This window comes from Oncorhynchus nerka, linkage group LG22, assembly GCF_034236695.1.
Source record: "Oncorhynchus nerka isolate Pitt River linkage group LG22, Oner_Uvic_2.0, whole genome shotgun sequence".
NCBI lineage: Eukaryota > Metazoa > Chordata > Actinopteri > Salmoniformes > Salmonidae > Oncorhynchus > Oncorhynchus nerka.
In genome coordinates this window covers 62,643,625-62,670,137 of record NC_088417.1, presented here as the reverse complement: position 1 = coordinate 62,670,137, position 26,513 = coordinate 62,643,625, and the positions used below count along the sequence as shown (strand labels likewise).

General features: G+C 41.9%; 2 protein-coding genes across 3 annotated transcripts in view; one reads left to right on the top strand and one right to left on the bottom strand.

Annotated features, from left to right (window-relative positions):
* LOC115105453 (uncharacterized) overlaps window positions 1-20,542 on the top strand; it is a 71,262-nt gene extending 50,720 nt beyond the window's left edge. Inside the window, exons 9-22 of one of the 2 annotated variants that reach the window (XM_029627528.2) lie at window positions 1,800-1,926; window positions 3,909-3,944; window positions 4,103-4,224; window positions 4,698-4,827; window positions 8,159-8,304; window positions 8,676-8,802; window positions 9,312-9,344; window positions 9,466-9,575; window positions 9,901-10,027; window positions 10,418-10,545; window positions 10,744-10,867; window positions 16,733-16,918; window positions 17,410-17,569; window positions 19,554-20,542. In XM_029627528.2, the coding sequence (XP_029483388.2) occupies window positions 1,800-1,926; window positions 3,909-3,944; window positions 4,103-4,224; window positions 4,698-4,827; window positions 8,159-8,304; window positions 8,676-8,802; window positions 9,312-9,344; window positions 9,466-9,575; window positions 9,901-10,027; window positions 10,418-10,545; window positions 10,744-10,867; window positions 16,733-16,918; window positions 17,410-17,569; window positions 19,554-19,642 (1,645 nt within the window). In that variant the 3' untranslated portion in view covers window positions 19,643-20,542. The remainder of the gene's footprint in view (window positions 1-1,799; window positions 1,927-3,908; window positions 3,945-4,102; window positions 4,225-4,697; window positions 4,828-8,158; window positions 8,305-8,675; window positions 8,803-9,311; window positions 9,345-9,465; window positions 9,576-9,900; window positions 10,028-10,417; window positions 10,546-10,743; window positions 10,868-16,732; window positions 16,919-17,409; window positions 17,570-19,553) is intronic. The other variant, XM_029627529.2, reaches the window with a different exon arrangement.
* A 1,329-nt stretch (window positions 20,543-21,871) lies between these two features.
* On the bottom strand, window positions 21,872-25,989 carry bcl7ba (BAF chromatin remodeling complex subunit BCL7B a). Its single transcript, XM_029626007.2, has 6 exons — window positions 25,414-25,989; window positions 24,901-24,976; window positions 24,699-24,804; window positions 24,433-24,597; window positions 24,224-24,300; window positions 21,872-24,031 (listed from the first exon to the last, which is right to left on the bottom strand). The coding sequence occupies exons 1-6, from the start codon at window positions 25,503-25,505 to the stop codon at window positions 23,927-23,929; spliced, it is 621 nt and encodes a 206-aa protein (XP_029481867.1). The 5' UTR covers window positions 25,506-25,989; the 3' UTR covers window positions 21,872-23,926.
* Window positions 25,990-26,513: the final 524 nt, after the last annotated feature.

The following is a 26,513-nucleotide window of genomic DNA, read 5'->3' as shown; positions in this document are numbered from 1 at the left end:
TGTTGTTGTTGCGCAGTTTGAATATGCAAACGTTCGTCCATTTTCCAAGGAGCTTAAATCTGATCAAATCAAATGTTATTGGTCACATACACGTGTTTAGCAGATGTTATTGCGAGTGTATCGAAAGGCTTGTGCGTCTAGTTTCGACAGTGTGGCAATATCTAACAAGTAATATCTAACAATTTCACAACAAATACCTAATACACACAAATCTAAGTAAAGGAATGGAATATGAATATATAAGTATGTGGATGAGCAATGTCAGAGCGGCATAGACTTAGATACAGTAGAATAGTATAGAATACAGTATATACATATGCGATATATGTAAACATTATTAAAGTGACATTATTAAAGTGACTAGTGATCCATTTATTAAAGTGGCCAATGATTTCAAGTCTGTATGTAGGCAGTAGCCTCTCTGTGTTAGTGATGGCTATTTAACAGTCTGATGGCCTTGAGATAGAAATGAAAAGGGTTCTTCAACAATTAATCCACAACATTGTTGTTTGCATTAGCTAGCCGTTCTGGCTGAGAAAACTGCACTCTGGTAGATAGCTACTTGAAACTAAAGTCAGTTCAATTTATTTCAATTTGGGGCCTCCCGAGTGGCACAGTGGTCTAAGTAGCTGTGAGAGAGAGAGATCCTGGTTCAAGCTCAGGCTCTGTCGCAGCTGACCGTGACAGGGAGACCTATGGGGTGCCGCACAATTGGCCCAGTGTTGTCCGGGTTAGGGGAGGGTTTGGCCGGCAGGGATGTTCTTGTCCCATCGCGCTCTAGCAACTCCTGTGGAAGGCTGGGCGCAATGCACGCTGACACGGTCGGCAGGTGTATGGGATTTCCTCCGACACATTTGTGCGGCTGACATTATAAGCGGACGTTATGTCAAGAAGCGGCGCGGCTGGGTTGTGTTTCCGAGTACGCACCGCTCTTGACCTTCGCCTCTCCCCGGAGTCCGTACGGGAGTTGCAGTGATGGGACAAGACTGTAACTACCAATTGGATACCACGAAATTGGGGAGAAAAAGGGGAAAACATTATTATTATTTTTTTTCAATTTGCCTTGCTAACTCCACACAAAAATGAAGTTCTAAAACCAATTAAACATAATATAATCTACCTCCTCCGTCTCCTGTAGTTTGAAGAAGCTCATTTGAATTGAATGATATACTAAAAATGCTCAACTAATGCTTCACTCTCAATCTGCATCCAACATGTCACCAACTCACCAAGCTTCTCAACACACAGAACCCCCAAAATGCTCTGTGGCACAACCCCAATACACCACACTAGGTTCGTTCTCTGAACCTAATCCTATGATTGGATGGACAACATGTCAGTTCATATTGCAAAAGCTATGATTGGTTGGAGGACGTCCTCCGGAAGTGGTCATAATTACCATGTAGGTCAAAATGGATGTAGCCTCCTAGGTTTTGTATTGAAGTCAATGTAGCCGGAAGAGGATGGGAAATAGCTGTCCTCTGGCTGCACAATGGTGCTAGCGAAACATTTTGTTTTAATCAGGTATTTGGTGATGTGAATATATTTTGTGTAGTTTTATCGAAAAAGGATAACTTTTTTAATGTTTCATTATTTAACACTGAGTAACTCACTGAGTAGGATGGTCCTCCCCTTCTTGCTCTGAGGAGCCTCCACTGACATAAATGGATCATGTTTACCTGTAGCTTGAAAACAATGACACCAGATGCTTGTAACCAAGCATCTGCTTAGAAAACAAGAGAGATTAGATTACCTGGACCTCTCATTTATAATGCCTTAATCTTGTTTTTCCACCTTAGTTGGCTTGCCTATGACAACCCTGGTTTCCATGGGAACTATGCGATTATGGAAGCAGGTGGCTCTCCAACACCTGGCGCTGGTCATCCCCAGGTCGCCGCTGTGAGGTCACTGAGACCCCTCAGAATGGTAAGGTTTGACCAAGGTGACATCACACCGAGTCATCTGACATTGCTTGGCTGTGGTCGGGTTTGGGCTCAATTCCACTTCAATGCTATCCATGCAGGAAAGGAATTTATATTTGATTTTGAAATTGGCACAGTTTTAGCCGTTAAAATTAGCCCATAGGATTTCTTCAATGTAATAGGCTATGTTTCAATGTCTCTCAGAAATATAAAGTGCCTTCAGAAAGTATTCACTCCTGCTGACCTTTTCCACATTTTGTTGTGTTACAACCTGAATTTAAAAAGGATCAAATTGATATTTTGTGTCACTGGCCTACCCCATAAAAATGAAAAGCTGAAATGTCCTGAGTCAATAAGTATTCAAGTATGACAAGCCTAAATAAGTTCAGGAGTAAAATCCTGCTTAACAAGTCACATAATAAATTGCATGGACTCACTCTGTGTGCAATAATAGTGTTTAATATGATTTTTTAGTGACTAAATCAAATCAAAATCAAATGCATTTATATAGCCCTTTGTACATCACCTGATATCTCAAAGTGCTGTACAGAAACTCAGCCTAAAACTCCAAACGGCAAGCAATGCAGGTATAGAAGCACGGTGGCTAGGAAAAACTCCCTAGAAAGGCCAAAACTTAGGAAGAAACCTAGAGAGGAACCAGGCTATGAGGGGTGGCCAGTCCTCTTCTGTCTGTGCTGGGTGGAGATTATAACAGAACATGACCAAGATGTTCAAATGTTCATAAATGACCAGCATGGTCAAATAATAATAATCACAGTAGTTGTCGAGGGTGCAGAAAGTCAGCACCTCAGGGAGTAAATGTCAGTTGGCTTTTCATAGCCGATCATTAAGAGTATCTCTACCACTCCTGCTGTCTCTAGAGAGTTGAAAACAGCAGGTCTGGGACAGGTAGCATGTCAGGTAGCACGTCCGACTACCTCATGTCTGTACTGCACACATACAATTATCTGTCAGGTCCCTCAGTTGAGCAGTAAATTTCAAACACAGATTCAACCACAAAGACTAGGAAGGTTTTCCAATGCCTCACAAAGAAAGGCACCTGTCTGCTTTAAAAAAGCATTGAATATCCCTTTGAGCATGGTGAAGTTATTAATTACACTTCGGATGATGTATCTATATGCCCAGTCACTGCAACGGTACAGGCATCCTTCCTAACTCAGTTGCTGCAGAGGAAGGCAAACATCCAGGGATTTTACCATGAGGCCAAGGATGACTTTAAAACAGTTTGCAATGAACACGAGGGGAGACAGGGAGCTGGTTTCAAGCGCAGGGCGCAGCAGGTGTTTATTGCAAAGGACCACAGGAGGAGGCAGGTAGCTGGGTCCAGGGGCAGGCAGAAGGTCATACACAGGGGGTCCAAAAGGGCAACAGTACAGGCAGGGAAAAGGCTAGTAACGTAGTCCGGGAGATCAGGCAATAGGTACAGTTGGAGTCATTAAAACGTGTTTTTTTAACCACTCCACAAATGCCTTGTTAATGGCTGCAGGGGCAGTATTGAGTAGCTTGGATGAAAAGGTGCCCAGAGTAAACTGCCTGCTCCTCAGTCCCAGTTGCTAATATTAGCATATTATTATTATTATTGGATAGAAAACACTCTGAAGTTTCTAAAACTGTTTGAATGATGTCTGTGAGTAGAACAGAACTCATATGGCAGGCAAAAACCTGAGAAGAGATCCAAACAGGAAGTGGATTTTCCTCCTGAGCTAATTTAGCCGTGCCTAAACAAAGGGCTGAATATTTATGCAACAACTATATTTTAGTTAAAAATGTTGAGTATTTTTTCAACATGAGTATTTTGTGTAGATTGTTGACAAAAAAAATTAGTAAATCAATTTTAATCCCACTGTAACACAATAAAATGTGAATAAATCCAAGGGGTCTGAATACTTTTCAAAGGCACTGTATATGACTGAGCATTGTTCTCATCAAGGTTAGGTTTCATTGTGTTCTGTGTCTCTCTGATAGAGTGGACTCAGAGTGAGGAGACCTCTGGATCCTAAGGTAAGCAAGACATTATCGATAGTGAAAGTACATCATAAACCCCTATACCCTGCAGTTAAATAATCACATCACTTTGCCCGATGATGACGATGAATTATAATGATCATGGAAGTAAATTAATTAAAAAGTACCTGAGATATAGTTTTGGGTTTTAATAGCTGTTGGTGTTCGAGCAGCCCCACTTCCAGGGGCGGAGCGGAGAGCTGGGAGGCCACACCCCCAGTCTGGGAGCTGTGGCTGGGCTGAAGGGGGCATTGTCGCTACGGGTCATTGGTGGAGTGTGAGTCCAAGCTACATACTTGATTTAAGGTTTTTATAAGGTGTGTCTTTCTGCTGAAAACAGTTTCACAATCTGCTGGTCATGTGATTACTCTGAAAAGCTACCTCTCCTGTAGTTTACTGTCATATAGAGCAAATATAGCTCACCTCCCTGTGCAAACATGAGCCATGCAGAACTGGAGGGAAGTGTGTGTTCATATGGAAGTGTGCGCGTGTGCATGCTTTGGTGTGTTATAGGGAGGGATAACATTTCAATTGTAACATCTCAAAAACCCCAAACATCACGACCAACCAAACAATAAAGATATCACTGTTTTTTGTCCAAGGCATTCCTTTGCAGTAACTCAAGTGGAATATCCACCTCTAAGACACTGTTATCAGCATCACTGTATCATTGACACCCAGGCTCCTATTCAAGCTGTGTGCGTGGAAGTATTTAGCTGTGGTTTGACCTGTGACCTCTGTGTTTGACAGATGGGTGGGCTACACTGGAGAGGACTACACAGGGTGGCAGTATTTACTGGAGGAGGGAGAATACAGTGACTGCGCAGATCTGGGTGGAGCCGATCACCCTCTGCTGCTCTCCTTCCGCTTCTTACAGGCAGTAAGTTACAGGGTTTTAATGATATGGTTATTTACAGTTTAACATGTATTCAGTATATGTGGCCTATGTGGGAATGTGTACCTGTGCAAAGCCAATCCTGGAAGCCGACGCTTGATTTGAAAGAATGAGGGAAGTCAATTAAATGTGTTGGGCAGGGTTTCCGTTAGGAAAATGTGGCTCCGGACATTTGACCGGCAGCATTTTAATTTACCGGACATTTAAGAAATTTACCGAACCCATATGCATAACCTCAATAGGGCTTCCACCCACTGTGCTCGGAATGACAGAAATCACATTTAGTTTATGGTAATTCATCTTAACAGAACATGCAACTCCAGGATGCAACAGTGTGCGTCCTTACCAAATTTAGAATAACTGTCTGCGTTTACTTTTCCTCAGACAACAAGAGGAGTAATGAACAGTAAAATCAGTAGTAAATGTCAATCTACTATCCACCATAGTAGAAAAGCTTACCTATTCTATTGGTCAGCTTGTCGTTCTGTGTGAGGAAATCAATAGCCTATTCCAAACAGACTCTGGGACAGTTGTGGGATGATAGAGCCCAAATTCCTACAGGTCTACAGGCTACATCCTGAAAAAATCAATAAAGCAATGAGGCTCATGAAACAGATCAGAACGTTTAGCTTAAAATGTTGATAAAATGTTATTTATTCACATGATAAGGACAGCAATGCACACAAGGCAGTAGACTACGCTCAAATGTTTGTTCCATAATGCAATTAGCAGGAAAACACTGTTGTCAAAAGCGCACTGCACATGCAAGCTGTTTCACGAGACGGAGATGAAAATATCCTTTAGAAATGTTTAGAGAGGGGAGATCTAAAGACAACTTGCCTGGGTTGTTAATATGATTGTGATTGTACCTTTGGCTGCTGGGCAATGAGATACAGTTGATTTTGAAAACCAATAGAACATGAGAGAAATATGAAACTGGTTTCAATGGGTGGAGGAGATTAATCATAAAATAATTGCCTGCACGTTTGGTAGCATTTTGGCTATGGTACTTTGAAGCAAGGTAAGATATGGCTCATAATATTTACTAAAAGTTTCAGTTTCAAACAATGAAGTATATGTTTTCTAAATGCATACTGCCTCCAGCTCGTTACAAAGTGGTGTGTGACGTACTGAAGCCTGCCTAGTTGCCTATGCACTTGACTGGCAAATAGGAAATGTGCTTCAATGAATGAATGAATTACATTTTAGTGTCAAATTCATTGATAATTCCTCCAGTGTTCTGTGCGCACCACATAAAGACTGAAAATGTAGTCAATACATAATAGTAAATATGGTTATCCAAGCAATAGTTATGTCCCTAGAACAGTAAAAATAATTTGACCAAAATATATATTTAAGTGATAATGCCAGAGAAGCCAGTGTTTGGAGGATATATTGGCACGGGTTTTGTTAGGCCCGAGAAGAAGTCGAGGGCCAGCATATTATATGCATATTCTAGATTCTGAGCCTGAGAAATAGGCCGTTTAATTTGGGTACGTTTTTCATCCAAATATCAAAATAGTACCCCCTACACTCAAGAGGTTAATTTGATTTTTGTACAACTCTCCACAGTCAGACTATTGGAAAAGGTCCGACATTTTAGTTGCCCAGGCTCCCCCTATGGAGAGAACCCATTGAAAAACTTTGCTGGCTATTATGGCAATTGACATATCCATGTAATGAATACTCAGGGAGAAAAAGGTGTAGATTCACGTGCCTAGCTCATCAGGTGTTTACAGGAAGGCAATGGTCATACACAGGTAGGCAAACAGGCAGGTGAGTCAAAACTCTGAAGGCTATAACTGGTTCTCACAATCGACTAGGAAAATGCTTTAGTAGAGTCAAAACGAACAATCCTCACAAAGGCACAAACAGAATGAACTGAACTAAATAAGGTGAGTAACTAACACAGGTGAAATCAATTAACAAAAATGAAAGACAGGGTTACATTCAGCAAGGTTTACTAAGAAAATAAATATAGAACCTTACAATCCAACAGTGTATTCCAAGGTCTCACCATACACACCTTCCATCTCACCTCACAGGGTTCCCAGCCCATGTCCCCAGTTATTGCCAGTATAGGTGCAAACTTGTGCATACCTAAAAAAAATAGCGTAATGCTCTGTTTGTGGACGTTTTTGAGATACTTCTTAGCACCCCACACTCCTGCTGAATAGTCCAGAACAGGACACACGTCTGATGCAGTTTGGAATAAGTAGAATAACAAATATCTTTGAGTGTTTTTGTTTTTCCTATAACTCCCCCAAGAGCTCTACTTACTGAGTCGGCCAGGGCAGATGTGCCGTATAGAAAGGTCATGTGTTCATAAAAATAAAAAACTGTTGAGAAATAAAAAATAGTAGCTCTTTTTTTAAACGTGTTTCACTCTAGCAGCAACCAACAGCTGTTTGATGAGCTGAAGCAGCTGCTCTAGTGCTACATTGACTGGTATTGAAATAAATGAATAGGCCAAAATGCATTATTTCGCAATGGGATTATCATTTTCTGGGGACAATTGGCTGGTGCCAATTTTTTTAATCGGCTTTTCATTTATTTATTTTTCAGCTTTTGGCTATTACCGGCTAAAGGAAACCCTGGTGTTGGGGGTTGTGAATGTGCCTGCATGTGTGTATGTGTGTGCATCTGTGTGTTTTCCAACCCTCAATGTCACAGGCATTTGTCTGAAACCAGGCCAAATTCTTTAAATTGGCCATTTGTGTGTCCCAGTTTGTCAGGCATCAAACCTCTAGTCCACTCACTTTCAATCACCTCACCACTGAACGGTGGCTAAGTGTCTATTTTAGCCTCCAAGTATCAGTCAGAAGCGCTAGCTAGTAGAAGCACTCTTACAGCTAACTCCTGGCTAGGAAAGGCAAGGCTGTGCTCCTAATGGGATTAAAACAGGTAGAGCTAATTGCTAGCTGTTTTATCATATGGCAGGTTAATTAGCATTCCAGTTCCCTCTACTCGTGCCCTGTGGCTGTTAGCGGCACCACTCTTTTGATCAACTCTACACCGACGTGTAGTCGCCAGCAGCCATTTTGTAAAGCTCCCACTATGAATAGTGTTTACAGAGGGGTTCACAATGAACTACCTAAGCTAAATACAGCAGCTATGTAAATGCAGCTTGTAGAGTTTTTCAGTTTGAGGCTACTTGAACATGAACAGTTGCGTATGTTTATATACATTTAACCAGCCCACATTTCTTCATATTAACTCTGTTTAAACACGAGGCTATGTCAGTGTAAAAGTTGTTGCAGCTACTTTATAAAGCAGTCTTACTCGTTGAGCTCTTCTGCATGTTTCCCATTGCCAGGACTTCATAGAGCCCTCGGTGTCACTGCAGGAGGAAACTGGCTGTCCTGGAGACGGGGGGAGGAACATTTTGGATCTGGACATCCCTGATCTGGAGAAAGCTGGAGCCACTGAGAAGACCACTGCCATCTCTGTGAAGAGTGGAGTGTGAGTATCAATCAGGTGACCAAGGTTGAGGTCAATTCAGGAAATACCTTGAAATTATGTTTTCGTCTTGAATTTAAATGGAATTGACCCCGATCCTGCAGATTGTTGTTGAGAAATTGTTAGGTTAGATTACTCGTTGGTTATTACTGCATTGTCGGAACTAGAAGCACAAGCATTTCGCTACACTTGCATTAACATCTGCTAACCATGTGTATGTGACAAATACAATTTGATTTGATTTGAGAAAACAATAACATCTCAATCAATGTGCATCCCAACAATCTAAAGTTCACATAGTTTCATATGACTTTGTCATTCACTACTCACTGTGCCTCTGGTGCTGATGGTCTCTGGGCTTTGCTGGGTTTCAGATGGGTGGCGTATAGCGAGCGATGCTTCAGCGGAGAGCAGTGCATACTGGAGAAAGGCAAACATCCTGCCACTCTGCACTGGGGTGGCAACTATGGAGCAGCTAAGTCTATCAGACCCATACGATTGGTGAGCTCTGTTTCATAACCTATTAGAGGAATAGATCTACATATTTGTATTTGTACAAATAGGAGTGTCATAAGAGTGACAAAGGAGTGACATATGCGGATGATATCCCTCCTATGTCTCTCCAATGTAGCTCTGTGGCACAATGAAAAATATACACTGAGTGTACAAAACATTAGGAACACCTTCCTAATATTGAGTTGCACCCCTTTTTGCTCTCAGAACAGCCTCAATTTGTCAGAGCATGGACTCTACAAGGTGTCCAAAGCATTTCCATAGGGATGCAGGCTCATGTTGACTTCAATGCTTCCCACAGTTGTCAAGTTGGCTGGATGTCCTTTAGGTGGTGGACCATTCTTGATACACACGGGAAACTGTTGAGCATGAAAAACCCAGCAGCGTTACAGTTCTTGACACACTCAAAACATGCTTTGTACATTCAGTGTATGCTATAGATGTTGGAAAATATGACTTGGAAAATATGTCAAGAAGTCTTTTTAAAATTATTGCAGGAACTTTGTGGCACCGGAGAACCAAAGGTCTTGGTATGTATATGGAATTCCACCACATTATTTTCACCTGTCAAAAGACTAGTGAAAGGGGCAATTTTTTTGTAATTAGTTTCAGCTGTGAAGTGTGTACTGAGTTGTGCTTTTGTGTCTCCAGCTGCGGGCCTACAGCCAGCCCCACTACGGGGGAGTGAGTGAGGAGTACGAGGGGGAGGCAGGACACTGTGGATCTCCCTCCCCCATGTCATTCAGAGTCATCAGGGGAAAGTGAGTACTAGAGGACTACCTACCATTGTACTATTGGATCTGTACTGATCCTAGAGGTGGAGTTATGTCCCCTCTTACTATGTAAAACGCTTTGAGCACTGTAAAAGTGCTGTATTAATCCAATAAATTATTATTATGGGTCAATGCAAATTTGAACTTCACAATTTCCCTTATAGGTTGTTGCTTATTAAGGCTTGTCAGTAGCCTGCTGTAGGCATGCCACAATGTATATTTCACTGTAGTTGCCATATGAGGCAGAGAACATGTGTCTGTGATGCTTATTTATGTCTAAATCACACTTACTGCTCTTCCTGCCCCTTTCCAGCTGGCTGCTCTTTGATGAGGATGGTTACTGTGGAAACCAGTATGTCCTGGGAGAGGGTCTTTATCCTGACCTCATTTCCTGTGGCTGTGTGGACACTTCTGTCAAATCACTGAGGCCCATTCCCTATGTGAGTGTACCTGGCAGGACCCCAGCCCATTTACTGCTAGCTTTAGGTAGCACAACAAGCTAGATGAAACACGTGAGCACACATGCAGTTTTAACTGTATTATATGCCATGATAAATAGATTAAGGTAGATTCCGTTCATCCACCATTGCAGTTCATTGCAGTGCCATTAATGACAACCTATTCCCCATAATGCACTACCTTTGACCAGAGACAAGTCTTAGTATTGCTGGCCAAAAGCAGTGGACTGCTTTACGAATATATGTTTTTTTTGTATTTTGCCCTAATATAGTTCAATACAGGCACTTTGAAAAAGGATAGAACGTACGTACAGTACATCCAATGGCGTTCTCATCTAAGATGGCTGCTCTCCCTCCCTGTTGTGTCTATAGAGTTTCTCCGACCCGTCCATCAGCCTGTTCTCCCTGGATTACTTAGAGGGCCCGAAGATGGTTGCCGTAACACCCACAGAGCACATGAAGGACTTCTTCACTCAGTCTCTGCGGGTTGACCGTGGACTGTGAGTAGAGAGAGAGCCTGCCATCTCCTATGTCACTAAACAGCCAACATTACTGCCAGACACTATACAGTACATAGAGAAGGAACACAGTTTCCTGTGTCATGTTCAGTAAGAAAACAAGTGAAACAGGGAGGTACTACCCAAACCTGTTTCAAGACGTTTCTCTACGTTGTGCACAAATGAATGTGTCTTTGGCAGGTGGGTGGTGTATGAATATAGTCACTATAAGGGCCGTCAGATGCTGCTGCAGCCAGGGGAGCTTCCTGTGTGGGGAGAGCACAGCGGCTGGGACACCATTGCCTCCTTACGGCCCCTCAAACAGGTACAATACACACACAAAACTGACATTTGAGTCGCTCTCATCAAAGTGTCCTTTGGTACTGCATAAGATTCAACTGACTAGTTTAAGCCCGGGTGTACACTACACGATTTTGGCCCCGATTTAGCTGTCCCAGACAAGTTTTTGAGATCAGAAACAAAAATCCCCATGTCGTTGTCTACTTGGGGAGCGCGGCCGTCACCGACGCTCATTTAATGTGAGCGGGTCAAAGACGCAATCTTAGGGCTATCGATCTCATCTTTGAGCTTAGGGCTATCGATCTCATCTTTGAGCTTAGGGCTATCGATCTCATCTTTGAGCTTAGGGCTATCGATCTCATCTTTGAGCTTAGGGCTATCGATCTCATCTTTGAGCTTAGGGCTATCGATCTCATCTTTGAGCTTAGGGCTATCGATCTCATCTTTGAGCTTAGGGCTATCGATCTCATCTTTGAGCAGTCCCCGACGTCCCCATATTACGTCCCTGCAATGCTCTTGCTGTGTGAGATGTGCAACGGCACATCAGAGAAGGAAATGAGATGATGTTGTTTCGCATCACCCAGAATGGGTAGACTCTGGAGCAGGAGCAATGACTACTACTAGTATGTGTTTGTATTTGCCTTTAACCAATGCAAAGTGTCAAATCGTAACAACTCTGGTGTTCACAAGCGATGTTATCCAATTCAAAATGTTGGCTAGATATTCCAACTCTGTATGGCAAGAGAGAATATCTGACTGAATATTTATGAGGCTGCTTTGAGCCACAGCTCGTAGCTATGTTAAATCTAATCACATTGTTTTAGCGAGACAGAGAATCCTCACGACCAAGTGAAGTCGTGAAGTGTGTGACCCCGTCTGTGCCACATCGTTTAGTGCACCACTATGTTGGCAACACAAAATAAACTACCTGCAAGACTGTTGTTTAATGTGAGAGGCTCAGCGATGTCAGGATTTTGAAAGTCGTGTAGTGTCCAACCGGCTTTTCCTGTATGTTCACATTCCATTGGGGGTTATGCATGTGTCTGGTGGGGATGTAGTGTAAGTGTGTTAGGGGGTTGTGTGACTGGCACGGTATTATTATTTTATCTGTGTATGTGCATGCATGCTTGGGTGTGTGTTTTTAGAAGAGAGAGAGTATTGTACTCTTCTGCATGTAGGGTTGTTGTTGAATTATAGCATGCAGTCAACACACAGAAGCTCCATGCTTGGGACTTTGAGCCTGAAGCCTGCTGGGTCCTGATAAAACCCACTTCCCAGAAAGTTATTTATACCCTTTGAGAGACAGACAAGGCTTAGCACTGACGTGTGTGTGTGTGTGTGTGTGTGTGTGTGTGTGTGTGGCGGAGCACTACTCTCACCCTGTTTGTAGACAAGACAGACAGGATGTGAAAGGGGTCGTGGTGATTTATACCCGTTTCTCACTCACTGATTTGACTGAATCCATATGGAGCTATATAAATTCTTGCACATATTCCATGATGTGGCATGGGTCACGTTTCCCATTGACCTCTATGAGTGCAGCACTCTCGTCTGTGCAGTATAACATGATACTAATGTGTCTGTTTCAAAATAGCTCGGTATACGGTATGACTGCCCAAGCCTAGTGCTATGTTACTGATGATTCAGTACCACAGTGCCTACAGAAAGTATTCATACCTCTTGACTTATTCCACATTTTGTTGTGTTAGTCTGAATTCAAAATGTATTAAATAGATGTTTTTCCTCACCAATCTACATACAATACCCCATAATGGCAAAGTGAAAACATGTTTTTAGAATTTTTTGCAAATGTATTGACAATGCAATACATAAATATTTAATTTACGTAAGTTTTCACACCCCCTGAGCCAACACGTTATAATCGCCTTTGGGAGCGATTACAGCTGTGAGTCTTTCTGGGTAAGTCTCTTAAAAGCTTTGCACACCTGGATTGTACAATATTTGCACATTTATTCTTTTTTAAATTCTTCAAGCTCTGTCAAGTTGGTTGTTAATCATTGCTAGACAGTCATTTCTTACCTTTTATCCTGAAAAGCTCCCCAGTTTTTAGCGATTACAAGCAAACTTATAACATGATGCAGCCACATCAAAGATTGAAAATATGGAGAGTGGTACTCAGTAATATGTTGTATTGGATTTTCCCCAAGCAAAACACTTTGTATTCAGGGCAAAAAGTGAATACCTATACCACGTTTTTTGCAGTATTACTTAAGTGACTTGTCGCAAACAGGATGCATGTTTTGGAATATTTTGATTCTGTACAGGCTTCCTTCTTTTCACTCTGTCAATTAGCTTAGTATTGTGGAGTAACTACAATGTTGTTAATCCATCTTCATCTCCTATCACAGTCATTAAACTATTTTAAAGTCACAATTGGCCTCATGATGAAATCCCTGTTTCCTTCCTCTCCGGCAACTGAGTTAGGAAGGACGACTGTACCTTTGTGGTGACTGAATGTATTTGATACACCATCCAACGTGTAGTTAATGACTTCACCATGCTCAAAGCGGTAGTCAATTTCTGCTTCTTTTTTTTTACCCATCTACCAATAGGTGCCCTTCTTTGCGATGCATTGGAAAACCTCCCTGGTCTGTGGTTGAATCTGTGTTTGAAATTCACAGCTCGACTGAGGGACCTTACAGATAATGTATGTGTGTATCAAGGCACAAGGCGATACCCAAATGCAGACACAGGAAGCAGATGGTTGGAGTCTTACAATGTTTATTAATTCGAAGGGGTAGGCAAGAGAATGCTTGTGGACAGCGAAAAAGGTCAAAACCAGATCAGAGTCCTGAAGGTACAGAATTGGAGACCGGCTCGTGGTCAAGGCAGGCAGAATAGTCAGGCAGGCGGGTACAAAGTCCAGAGACAGGCAAGGGTCAAAACCGGGAGGACCAGAAAAAGGAGAATGCAAAAAGCAGGAGAACGGGAAAACCGCTGGTTGACTTGGAAACATACAAGACGAACTGGCACAGAGAGACAGGAAACACAGGGATAAGTACACTGGGAAAACAAGCGACACCCGGAGGGGGTGGAGACAATAACGAGGACAGGTGAAACTGATCAGGGTGTGACAGTATGGGGTACAGAGATGATTGATATCGTCATTCAAAAATTACACTAAACACAATCATTGCACACAGAGTGAGTCCATGCAACTTATTATCTGACTTAAGCAAATGTTTACTCCTGAACTTATTTAGGCTTGACATAACAAAGAGGTTGAATACGTATTGACTCAAGACATTTCAGCTTTTTGTTTTTAATTCATTTGTAAAAATTTCGTCTTTGACATTATGGGGTATTTTTGTGTAGGCCAGTGACACAAAATCTCAATGTAATACATTTTAAATTCAGCCTGTAGGACAATAAAGTGTGGAAAAAGTCAAGGGTGAGAATACTTTCTGAAAGCACTGTACATAGAGTTCTAGACTGGCTTACGTTAGTTAGCCTGACGTGTTATATAGTAGGGTTTCTTACATTACACAACCCTTAGAGAAACTACCAGATAATAGGAAAGCCCCTGTAATTATTTAATTGTTGCAAAAGTATGTATTGTCAACAAAAATATAAATGCAACATGTAACAATTTCATTGATTTTACTGAGTTGCAGTTCATATGAGGAAATTAGTCAATTGAAATAAATTCATTAGGCCCTAATCTATACATTTCACACAACTGGGAATGCAGTTATGCATCTGTTGGTCAAAGATAACTTTTTTTTAAATGGGCCTCAGGGTCGGTATTTTTGTTCATTCAAATTGCACAAAAATGGGAGGAGGCACACAATGCAAATGGTCCGGGTAGCCATTTGATTACCTGTTCAGGAGTCTTATGGCTTGGGGGTAAAAACTGTTGAGAAGCTTTTTTGTCCTAGACTTGGCCCTCCGGTATCACTTGCCATGCGGTAGTAGAGAGAACAGTCTATGACTGGGGTGGCTGGGGTCTTTAACAATTTTTAGGGCCTTCCTCTGACACCGCCTGGTATAGAAGTCCCGGATGACAGGAAGCTTAGTTTAGTGATGTACTGGGCCGTACGCACTACCCTCTGTAGTGCCTTGCGGTCGGAGGCCAAGCAATTGCTGTACCAGGCAGTGATGCAACCAGTTGCAGCTGTAGAACCTTTTGAGGATCTCAGGACCCATGCCAAATCGTTTTAGTTTCCTGAGGGGGAATAGGCTTTGTCATGCTCTCTTCACGACTGTCTTGGTGCCTTTGGACCATTCTAGTTTGTTGGTGATGTGGACACCAAGGAACTTGAAGCTCTCAACCTGCTCCACTACAGCCCCATCAATGAGAATGGGGGCGTACTCGGTCCTCCTTTTCCTGTAGTCCACAATCATCTCCCATAGTCTTGGTTACGTTGAGGGATGGGTTGTTTTTCTGGCACCACCCGGCCAGGTCTCTGACCTCCTCCCTATAGGCTGTCTCATCGTTGTCCGTGATCAGGCCCACCACTGTTGTGTCGTCTGCAAACTTAATGATGGTGTTGGAGTCGTGCCTGGCCATGCAGTCGTGGGTGAGCAGGGAGTACAGAGGGGACTGAGGGGCTCCAGTGTTGAGGATCAGCATGGCAGATGTGTTGCTACCTACTCTCACCACCTGGGGGCGGCCCGTCAGGAAGTCCAGGATCCAGTTGCAGAGGGAGGTGTTTAGTCCCAGGATCCTTAGCTTAGTGATGAGCTTTGAGGGTACTATGGTGTTGAACGCTGAGCTGTAGTCAATGAATAGCAATCTCACGTAGGTGTTCCTTTTGTCCAGGTGGGAAAGGGCAGTGTGGAGTGCAATAGAGATTGCATCATCTGTGGATCTGTTTGGGCGGTATACAAATTGGAGTGTGTCTAGGGTTTCTGGGACAATGGTATTGATGTGAGCCATGGCCAGCCTTTCAAAGCACTTCATGGCTATGGACGTGAGTGCTACGGGTCTTTAGTCATTTAGGCAGGTTGCCGAGTGTTCTTGGGCACAGGGACTATGGTGGTCTGCTTGAAACATGTTGGTATTACAGACTCAATCAGGGACATGTTGAAAATGTCAGTGAAGACACCTGCCAGTTGGTCAGCACATGCCTGGAGCACACGTCCTGGTAATCCGTCTGGCCCCACAGCCTTGTGTATGTTGACCTGTTTAAAGGTCATACTCACGCTGGCTACGGAAAGCGTGATCACACTGTCGTCTGGAACAGCTGATGCTCTCATGCATGCCTCAGTGTTGCTTGCCTCGAAGTGAGCATAGAAGTGATTTAGCTCATCTGGTAGGCTCGAGTCACTGGGCAGCTCACGGCTGTGCTTCCTTTTGTAGTCTGTAATAGTTTGCAAGCCCTGCCACATAAGACGAGCATCGGAGCCGGTGTAGTATGATTCAATCTTAGCCCTGTATTGACACTTTGCCTGTTTGATGGTTCGTCACAGGGCATAGCAGGATTTCTTGTAAGCTTCCGAGTTAGAGTCCTGCACCTTGAAAGCGGCAGCTCTGCCCTTTAGCTCAGTGCGAATGTTGCCTGTAATCCATGGCTTCTGGTTGGGGTATGTACGTACAGTCACTGTGGGGACGACGTCTTGGCAAAAGAGAAACGCTCACTAATAGGGATGTAAACAAATAGGTTTTTGTGCGTATGGAACATTTCTGGGATCTTTTATTTCTGCTCATGGAACATGAAACCTCACTTTACATGTTGCGTTCGTATTTTTTGTTCAGTGCAATTGGAATACAATACAACTGGTTAACACTGCACACCCGGTATTCTGTAACCACCTATGTTATTTTAAGTTACTTAAATGTTTTTCCCTTTTGTGAAAAATGTATTTTCCCCGCAGCCATGTCTAGGGTCTATATAACGTTCTGTGAAAGTTGATAACCCTCATTCAGTCTGTACTGTGTGTGGTCTCCTTCCAGCCCAGGCTTTATGTAGAGGTAAGGAACCGTGCTCTGGGTTCAGTGCTGACCTCTGAGATTGTCCAGGACGACTTGTCCCTGGCCAGAGTGTCCCTGTCCCCGGCCTGCTCTCTGGACACCCAGCGCTGGCTCTTCACCGGAGGGCTGCTCTGCTGCAAGGTGTGTGTGTGTGTGTGTGTGTGTGGTCAAGTTTTGTCAACCTTTAAGCAAAACTAACATGGGAATATTCTAGGAAATATGCAAATAAAAGTGAAATCAGTCATCTATAATATGGATTGACTGTTTCCTCCAAGCTGAGGTCTGCAGCCAGCCAGTTTGTCATGGTGTCTCCCAACTGTACATTAGCTGCTGCTAATTATAGTAATTAAGTGGGTGGTTACATTTGTCATAATTCACACATGTACAAGCACATGTGTGAATTGGAAATTTGTTTTTGTTTGCCTAACCCACTCCCTCTGAGAGTGGGGTCAGAGCCAGGGATCAGCCATTATTGACGGCGACCCTGGAGCAATTCGGGTTAAGTGCCTTGCTCAAGAACACATAGACAGATTTTTTTACCTAGTCTGCTCTGGGATTTTAACCAGCAACCTTTCGGTTACTGGTCCAGCGTACAGTATCTGTGATATTGACCTGTTGTGTGTTGCCTGTAGGCTAGTAAGGCGTGTCTGTCAGTGATCGGAGGGAAGGCCACAGTGGGGGCCAGAGTGGCCCTGTGGGCGGAGCATGGACGCACACACCAGAGATGGAGCCTGAACCACAACGGAACCATCTCTTCCCATCTCAACCACAAACTAGTACTGGACTTCAGAGGTGAGACAATAGAGATCCACTATAATTTATGGTCATTGATAAACACTGACATAGTGCAGATCAGGTTGCTGTTGTGTACTGTTGCTGAACTCAACTACCGTATGCAATACATACAGTGCCTTGCGAAAGTATTCGGTCCCCTTGAACTTTGCGACCTTTTGCCACATTTCAGGCTTCAAACATAAAGATATAAAACTGTATTTTTTTGTGAAGAATCAACGACAACTGGGACACAATCATGAAGTGGAACGACATGTATTGGATATTTCAAACTTTTTTAACAAATCAAAAACTGAAAAATTGGGCGTGCAAAATTATTCAGCCCCTTTACTTTCAGTGCAGCAAACTCTCTCCAGAAGTTCAGTGAGGATCTCTGAATGATCCAATGTTGACCTAAATGACTAATGATGATAAATACAATCCACCTGTGTGTCTCCGTATAAAATGCACCTGCACTGTGATAGTCTCAGAGGTCCGTTAAAAGCGCAGAGCGCATCATGAAGAACAAGGAACACACCAGGCAGGTCCGAGATACTGTTGTGAAGAAGTTTAAAGCCGGATTTGGATACAAAAAGATTTCCCAAGCTTTAAACATCCCAAGGAGCACTGTGCAAGCGATAATATTGAAATGGAAGGAGTATCAGACCACTGCAAATTTTACCAAGACCTGGCCGTCCCTCTAAACTTTCAGCTCATACAAGGAGAAGACTGATCAGAGATGCAGCCAAGAGGCCCATGATCACTCTGGATGAACTGCAGAGATCTACAGCTGAGGTGGGAGACTCTGTCCATAGGACAACAATCAGTCGTATATTGCACAAATCTAGCCTTTATGGAAGAGGGTCAAGAAGAAAGCCATTTCTTAAAGATATCCATGAAAAGTGTTATTTAAAGTTTGCCACAAGCCACCTGGGAGACACACCAAACATGTGGAAGAAGGTGCTCCGGTCAGATGAAACCAAAATGGAACTTTTTGGCAACAATGCAAAACGTTAAGTTTGGCGTAAAAGCAACACAGCTCATCACCCTGAACACACCATCCCCACTGTCAAACATGGGGGTGGCAGCATCATGGTTTGGGCCTGCTTTTCTTCAGCAGGGACAGGGAAGATGGTTAAAATTGATGGGAAGATGGATGGAGCCAAATACAGGACCCTTCTGGAAGAAAACCTGATGGAGTCTGCAAAAGACCTGAGACTGGGACGGAGATTTGTCTTCCAACAAGACAATGATCCAAAACATAAAGCAAAATCTACAATGGAATGGTTCAAAAATAAACATATCCAGGTGTTAGAATGGTCAAGTCAAAGTCCAGACCTGAATCCAATTGAGAATCTGTGGAAAGAACTGAAAACTGCTGTTCACAAATGCTCTCCATCCAACCTCACTGAGCTCGAGCTGTTTTGCAAGGAGGAATGGGATAAAATTTCAGTCTCTCGATGTGCAAAACTGATAGAGACATACCCCAAGCGACTTACAGCTGTAATCGCAGCAAAAGGTGGCGCTACAAAGTATTAACTTAAGGGGGCTGAATAATTTTGCACGCCCAATTTTTCAGTTTTTGTTTGTTAAAAAAGTTTGAAATATCCAATAAATGTCGTTCCACTTCATGATTGTGTCCCACTTATTGTTGATTCTTCACAAAAAAATACAGTTTTATATCTTTATGTTTGAAGCCTGAAATGTGGCAAAAGGTCGCAAAGTTCAAGGGGGCCGAATACTTTCGCAAGGCACTGTAGTGGAGGATCTATTTTGAGATCATAACAACCATTCGGGGAGTCGTCTCAGAAAGAGCTAGATATCATATTGTATAGAATTTGTTTTTAGGGGAACCATCATGAAATGCTGTTTGTTTTCCAGTTCTTCTGGAAAGAAGAAAATCTTTAGAAAAAAACATGAACATAACTTATTTTCAGTTGTCTATTAGACACAGTAGAAGAAAGATTGTCCCCTAAAAAGGAACAATTTGTGTCGTGTCTTTCAGGTAGAACAAGTTTCGAGAGGGACCACCTGGTTGTCAATGAATTCGCTGCTGATCAGGCCACACAGTTCTGGGACATGGAGTTGGTCTAGAAGAAAACTCCTGCCAAAGCCATGAGGCATCCCAGTGCAGTATGGGAGATGTTTGTTGTGGTTTTTGTTTCTATCCTGGCAGAGCACTTCTCCCAGCCATCTGGCCAACGTGTCCATGACAAATGAGCAAGAAGCATCGCGTTCATTTCCTGTGTCTTTTTTTGCTTGATCTCAGGACCCAGAAACCATTGCAGCGGCGCTGACACACAGAGTAACGATACAGAATCCAATCGTCTTTCTCTACTTGAACATGTCAGTGTGGCACTTAATTCTAAAGTTAATGTGTAGACAGTTAAGAACTGACAGGGGAATTTAAAGCCAAAACTACAGGATCAAGGCAGTTGAGCAATCACATAAAGGTTATGATAACTACCACTACTACACCATTGAAATAGAATAGAAGTCAGTCAGCCAGTCTTTAACCTAATGGGCTTACTGCTCTGTCTGAGGCAATATAATGTAGCTTCTTAGCTTCTATTTCTGTTATCTTTTCTCAAGCACATTTGCACTACCAAGATTTTCACGTGAAATGCGGCCAACATCTTGTTTCTCTCGATGATGTCAAGGAATTTGCTGCTGTAAGCTACCCTCGTCCTTAAAATATCATGTCACCACTAACTGCCACTAGCCCAAAGTAAAATAGTCACCGGCCCTCTACAAATATGTTCAGCGGGAGTGTTTAAAAAGAGCGTCTGGTTATTTCACTGGAGCAAAAGGTGCAGAACCTTAATATATATGTATGATATTCAGGAATAGATGTCATCAAATATTTCTTAAAGAATTGATGTCCATAAAGATAAGATGACAGTGTACAGTTGAGGCAAGCTGATGATTAATAATGAAGATGTGTATGTTTTTAAATCTGTGAATAATATTAAAGGTTAATGTCATATCTGTTCACTGGCTGTAAGTTGTTATTCCAAGGTTCTGACGACAACAACAGCAAGATTTTTAAAGTCATTAAATTATCTTAATTCTGATTGTACCAAAGGTCCATAGTTCCAAATGGCTTTTTGCAAATCATAGAGATAACACCCCATTTGTGGTGCATTACGTACGCCTAACTGTGCCCTTGCTGCATACATCTTTTGTGCCCTTTTTCTGAGTCACACATTCCAAGCATGAACAATGATTTCTGTAAATGTTTGCCTGCAGTGGCAGTGCATAGTATACACACAGGCTATTCATGTTTCTGATGGAGACAGATCGTTTGCCAGTGTGAGTCAGTAGTCCGGTTTGCCTGGATGACTAACGGTAACTTCCACAGTAGTCAGAATACAGTACAGACGTTTGCCTGGGCTGATCCAACTGTGTACCTCATTGTCCTCACATCGGACACTGCTGAACAATAGCAGGCCTTGTAATGGAAAAATACTGTCACTGTATAACAGACCAACCATGTGCCATCTAACTGAAAGGTTTGTTTATTTAATAAATTGTGTACACACAGGCACATTTATCATGATCAACTTTGAGACGTGGCACCAGTTGAAATGTCACATTATTAGATTTACAGTAATATTTGATCTGTAAGCCTGGAGATTCCATTGTCATTTGTAATGTGTGATAACATCATGTTCTCATATCTAACTCCCACGCACTTGTTTTTTCGTGACCGATGAAAACAGCCTTCATGCAAGATTTGGTTCTGCGTCGCCAAGATTACACACACAAACACATGTACCAGTAATTAAACAATATTTAAATAAATTAAGCACGCGCTCCAAAGTGACAGGGCAAGGAAGACTGTCAACTGCTAGAATTGGCTGATTGCTGGGTTTGCACTCCTCTAGCTCCATCTATTGGCAAGATCTGTTTCTGGCCTACTTCACACTGGTTGAACAATTTTTTTAAGGAACATGATATAACACCCATTCACTAAAATGCTTAAAAGGCCAATCAGCTATTGAAACAATAATGCCTTTTCCCCGCTGCTGTTTTGGTAAAAAAAAAAAACTCTGGGATGGAGAACTGTAATCATTGTTTTAACCATGGTCTGGAGGCTATACAGTGTTATACATTGTTTACAAACATTGGAATTGATAAATAGTATATTTTGGGGTTCAACAGTTAAACTAACCATTTATGTTATATTCAAGAATCAATGGGTACATATCAATTTATACATCAAAGAAATGTAACTGCTGATTGACCCTTTAAACTATGGAAAATATTTTCCCAAAAAGATTCAAACAAAATAACGTGCACAAAAGACTTCCAAATCCATACTCCTTTATAAAATCATTTTTACTTGAAAAATTACAATAAAATAAAGTACAAACTCTTCTCCAAACTACCTTCTTGAAAAATAAAATAATGCATTAGCAGAATAAGCCTACCATCTCCAAATGAATCTGCAAGGTGGTCATTAAAATGTGGATACAGAAGTCATCACATTGTAAATGCCTTCATTTTAGTGGCCCATTCAACATACTGGCATCCCTGCAAATAATCATGTCTTATTAAGAGACTGACAGTACTATGAAATAATAAGACTGAAAATTGTAATTGTTATAAATTGGTAATAACTAGCGACATCATGGGAGTTACTTTTTTGCCTCCCATATTTAACAGCATTTCTTTCATAAATGGCAAACCATTGAATGTGTCCCAGTTGCCAAATGTGTGCAATTGTTTTAGATTGTCAGAGAAAAAAATATATTTTATATAATAAATATAATTGGTTACTATTTAAGTATTATAGTCACTCCCAAATAATATCACATTTTCAGTGTACACGCTAACCTGATAAAATAATTTCACTCAAGTAAAACATGACATAAAACAATATCTGAGAAATACAAGTGCTTCCTTGGGTTACTAGGGACAATAGCTCAAGACATACCATTTTAGACTGAGGAAAACAATGGGTGTTAATTTGACAAATGAACCCTAACTTAAATAACTACTAAGTCATCTTTAAGAGATAAATTACAAAACATAAGGACCTAGTCATTTCAATTAACTCTTCATTCAGTGAATGTGATGTTCATACCAAAAACAGCACATACAGTACTAGATTTAGGCACCGAGTGTGTTTGATTTTCTCAAAAGTGTCCCGAATGGACGGAGTTGATACTTCATTTAGAAATTGGCAGTGCCGATTGTCAACTTTATCTTTCACTGTTGCTGTGACAAAGATCCTGACAGCTAGCATTGAGTAACAAGTGGTCAATGGCACAATATGAAACTGCACTCACAATAAAGCCAATCCTACTTGAACCATTCAACACTAACCATAGCTGAATTCATCTATTACTTCATAAATGGCCCATCGTTGTTTTGCATTCAAATAGATTATGCGAAAAGTTACATTTTGGAGACAGAAGACGGTATTTCCCAAATCCAAGAAAATAAAAGGACAGACATCTAACCTACCCGACTGCACTACTTCGGGAGAGTGCTGTAGTAGAGTCAAAGATTTGTATAACTAAACCAAGATAGACCACAGCCTGTCGTTTCCAATAGGAACAAATGAGTCATAGTGGGAAGAACAAGCAAGGAGGTAGGCAGAGCCAAGCACGAGCTAGCAAGATCCTATTATCCAGTTCTAGCAAACAACTGCATATTTATTTTAGGGAACGCCTACTCTGAAGTGCGCGTGTGCATTTTAATTTGCCTTTGCACTCAAACAATGCCATTTTTTACAACTTTGGCAAAGATTAAAGTCTACAAAACGTAGTCAACTCTGTTCATAACAGATTCTAGTTTTGGGAACAGAAAATTGTAATTGAGATCAAATGTTTCATTGATGAGAAAATATGCAGAATGTCAGCCAAAATCCATCTTGTTGCATGTTCTCCCACTGCTGGCCACTCGGCTTCCTCTCACTACCATATTGGGTAGTGAGTGGAAACGCCAAATGGATGCGTCACAGTTATACATCCGGTGAAATATCTGTCTCCTTGTTCTATCTGTGGTAGGGTGCTTTGATTTTGTATTTGGCTGTTAATCCATTCAAAACAAAATAGGCTAAACTAAACTACATATTCATAAATCCTCTGAGGGAGAAACTTAATTCAATATACCATCAAGTATGGTGGTCCTTAAAATGATGTCTATTGCAGTCATCGGAGGATAGACTGGTGGTCGTGCAACTCGCTGACTAAAAGCTAAGCAGGGCCGGGTTCAAATCAATTCAAATTCAGGAAGTTTGTTGAGAGTTCAATTCGTGAACCAGAAGTGTCCTCATTGAAAACAATAATTTTTCCAAATCACAAAACGAGATTCAACAAAATGCCTTAAGTGAATTGGGCCCGACCCGGATGCTAACTGCAGTGTGTGTTAGGTCATCATGGAGGAGCTCATCATGGGGGAGCTCTGCAGGACTGAGTTCTGCTCAAAACACACTCTCTTCAGTGGTGGCGCTCCAGAACACTCCTCTTCCTCCTGTGTGGGGAAATACAGTCAGGTTTGTTTGAATCCATGTTTTATCAGTTTAATGTATGCTGTTCTGAGTATATTGTTGGACAACCTATGAGTCTGATGTGGTGTATTAAACAGTCTTGAAAGTAAATTGTTTGAGTGACAAAGCTGTGGTGTTAAAGTGGAATGATCATTGAGATGTTAGATGTGTTTTACCTGAGCAGTGAGGGGCAACAGGTCCTCTTTAATCAGCAAAGGAGGTTCGTCAGCCAATTCACTTGGCAATGACGAATCTGAAAACCAAAAATGTATATTTACTTAACCTCTAAATAACATAAAGATATATTTGATCTTATTGAAATCAGAAAAATGTTGCACATTTGCATGTGCGTGTGTGCATCTGTCGGTCTGTCAGCCTATCTCACCCTCCATGATCTCCTGGCCCAGAGTGGGGGGCTGGGAGTCGTCTGTGCGGAAGTCACACAGATTCTTCGGGCTAAGAGGTTCACTGAGCTGGGGGCTGGAGTTACTGCTGCTGTTCACTTTGGGCTGGTACACATCAGACAAGGAGCTCTGGTTACTGTTCTCATCTGGAGAGGAAGAGAGTACAGGAAATAGGAGGAAATGGAGAAAGCTCAAGGCCAAGATATGGTGAGGTCATATGTCACTCAAAACTGTTTTACATCCTTACCATGAAAATCCAGAAGACTTGAGTGTGGGTTTTCTGAGGCTGGATCTGTGGAGAAGCAATTCAGCTCCCTGACTGCCCCAACCGGGACTGCCTTACTCTTCTCCTTCTACAAGAAGATAAATCAAATTCAGACACTACATTTTTAGGTAGCAACACATTAGAAACTGACATAGCTAGCTTATTAAATAAGAAAATAACTTGCTTCCTTTGTATCCACCACTGGCACCCATTTGAATATCCTCAAAGATGTGTCCCCGACAGTCACCCATTTCTTCTCCCTGTAGAAAACAATGTGATAGCGCTCCATTACATTCAAATGGTTCAAGGGTCAAGTGCACCTGTTTAAATATCCCTTCCATAGAGTGAGATGCTATTAGTGAAAGCTGCTACAAATGAGCGAGGATACACCTCACTGGCTATGGTTGGCTAGCATCTTATTGATTACTACATGACTGTCACTGCATACTTGCTTCCTAGTCTGTCTGTCCATTCATATTAGAAAGCTAGCTAACTAGGTTTACTCAAATCCTACTTTTGGGTCCGCCTCTTGATGAAAAGCCACTTGTCTTGAGGGAGAAAGCTTCACAGTGATTCTCATTGGTTGTGCTCTCGGTCTTTCACTGTCATTTTGTCTCAAACCACGCCTCCCTGTCGCTGAACTTTGTATATGCAATCTTTTATGATCTTTCACACAAATAAACAGTGTTGTGCTTACCATCTTCTGACCCTCTCAATGACCGCCATGACCTTCTTCATGTCATCTTTAGCACGGCTTCGTGTCTCAGCGCGAACCGAGCGTCCAGACATGTTTGTGCTTGGTTTTAGTTTGATTTGCCTCCGACAGACTGTTAAACGACAGACAGAAGGGGTAACCCAGACACGTCACAGTGGCTATAAAGCTGAAGCATCCGTTTAAAATGTTTTCTCACCACCAAATATGGTAGTGAGAGGAAGTCCAGTAGCGGGTAGTGGGAAAGTATGGAACTAGGTGAAACTGAGCCGTCATTCTACTAATTTTCTCATCGATGAAACATTTGATCTCAAAATATTTTTCTGTTCCCAAAACTACAATCTGTTACGAACATAGTGCACGAATTTGTAGACTTGACACTTGCGTTGTTTAGGAGTTCAAGGTCGAATTGAGTTTGCGCACTTCACTAAATATGCAAATATAAGCTACAACGCGCCAATAGGATCTCGCTAGCTAGTGCTTGGCTTTGTCCACCTCCTTGCTAATTCTGCCAAGAATGCTTAATTTGCTCTCACTGTAAACGACGCAGATTAACTATCTTGGTTTAGTTATAAATACTTTGGTTTAGCTCTCCGTCCTGCTCACTGACTCTCGCGAGCTTTCGGGATCCATTCACTTCATGTTCTCATAGAACGCCCTCCCTAAATTTGCATGTGTTACGTGAAGTTACCAGCTGGGGTCACTTGTTACATTGTAGTTACACTGTGGCATCCCTAAGCTTTATTGTTAGTTTAGGAACCGTAGAAAGACAAGACACCCCAGAAGGATTCTGGTCCTATTATCAAATTAAATTGCTTTTGTCACATGCGCCAAATACCGTGAAATGCTTACTTACTAGCCCTGAACTAACAAAACATTCGAGTTAAGCAAATATTTAATAAATCAACTAAAGTAAAAAAGAAAAAAGAGCAACAATAAAATAACAATAACGAGGCTATATACAGGGATTACCAGTACTGAGTAAATGAGCAGAGGCACATGTAGGTACAACTTCTTTTTTTTTTTTTTTTTTTAAGATACAAAGACCACCAGAGTCAAAGCAAATTCTCCTAAAGTAGTATTAC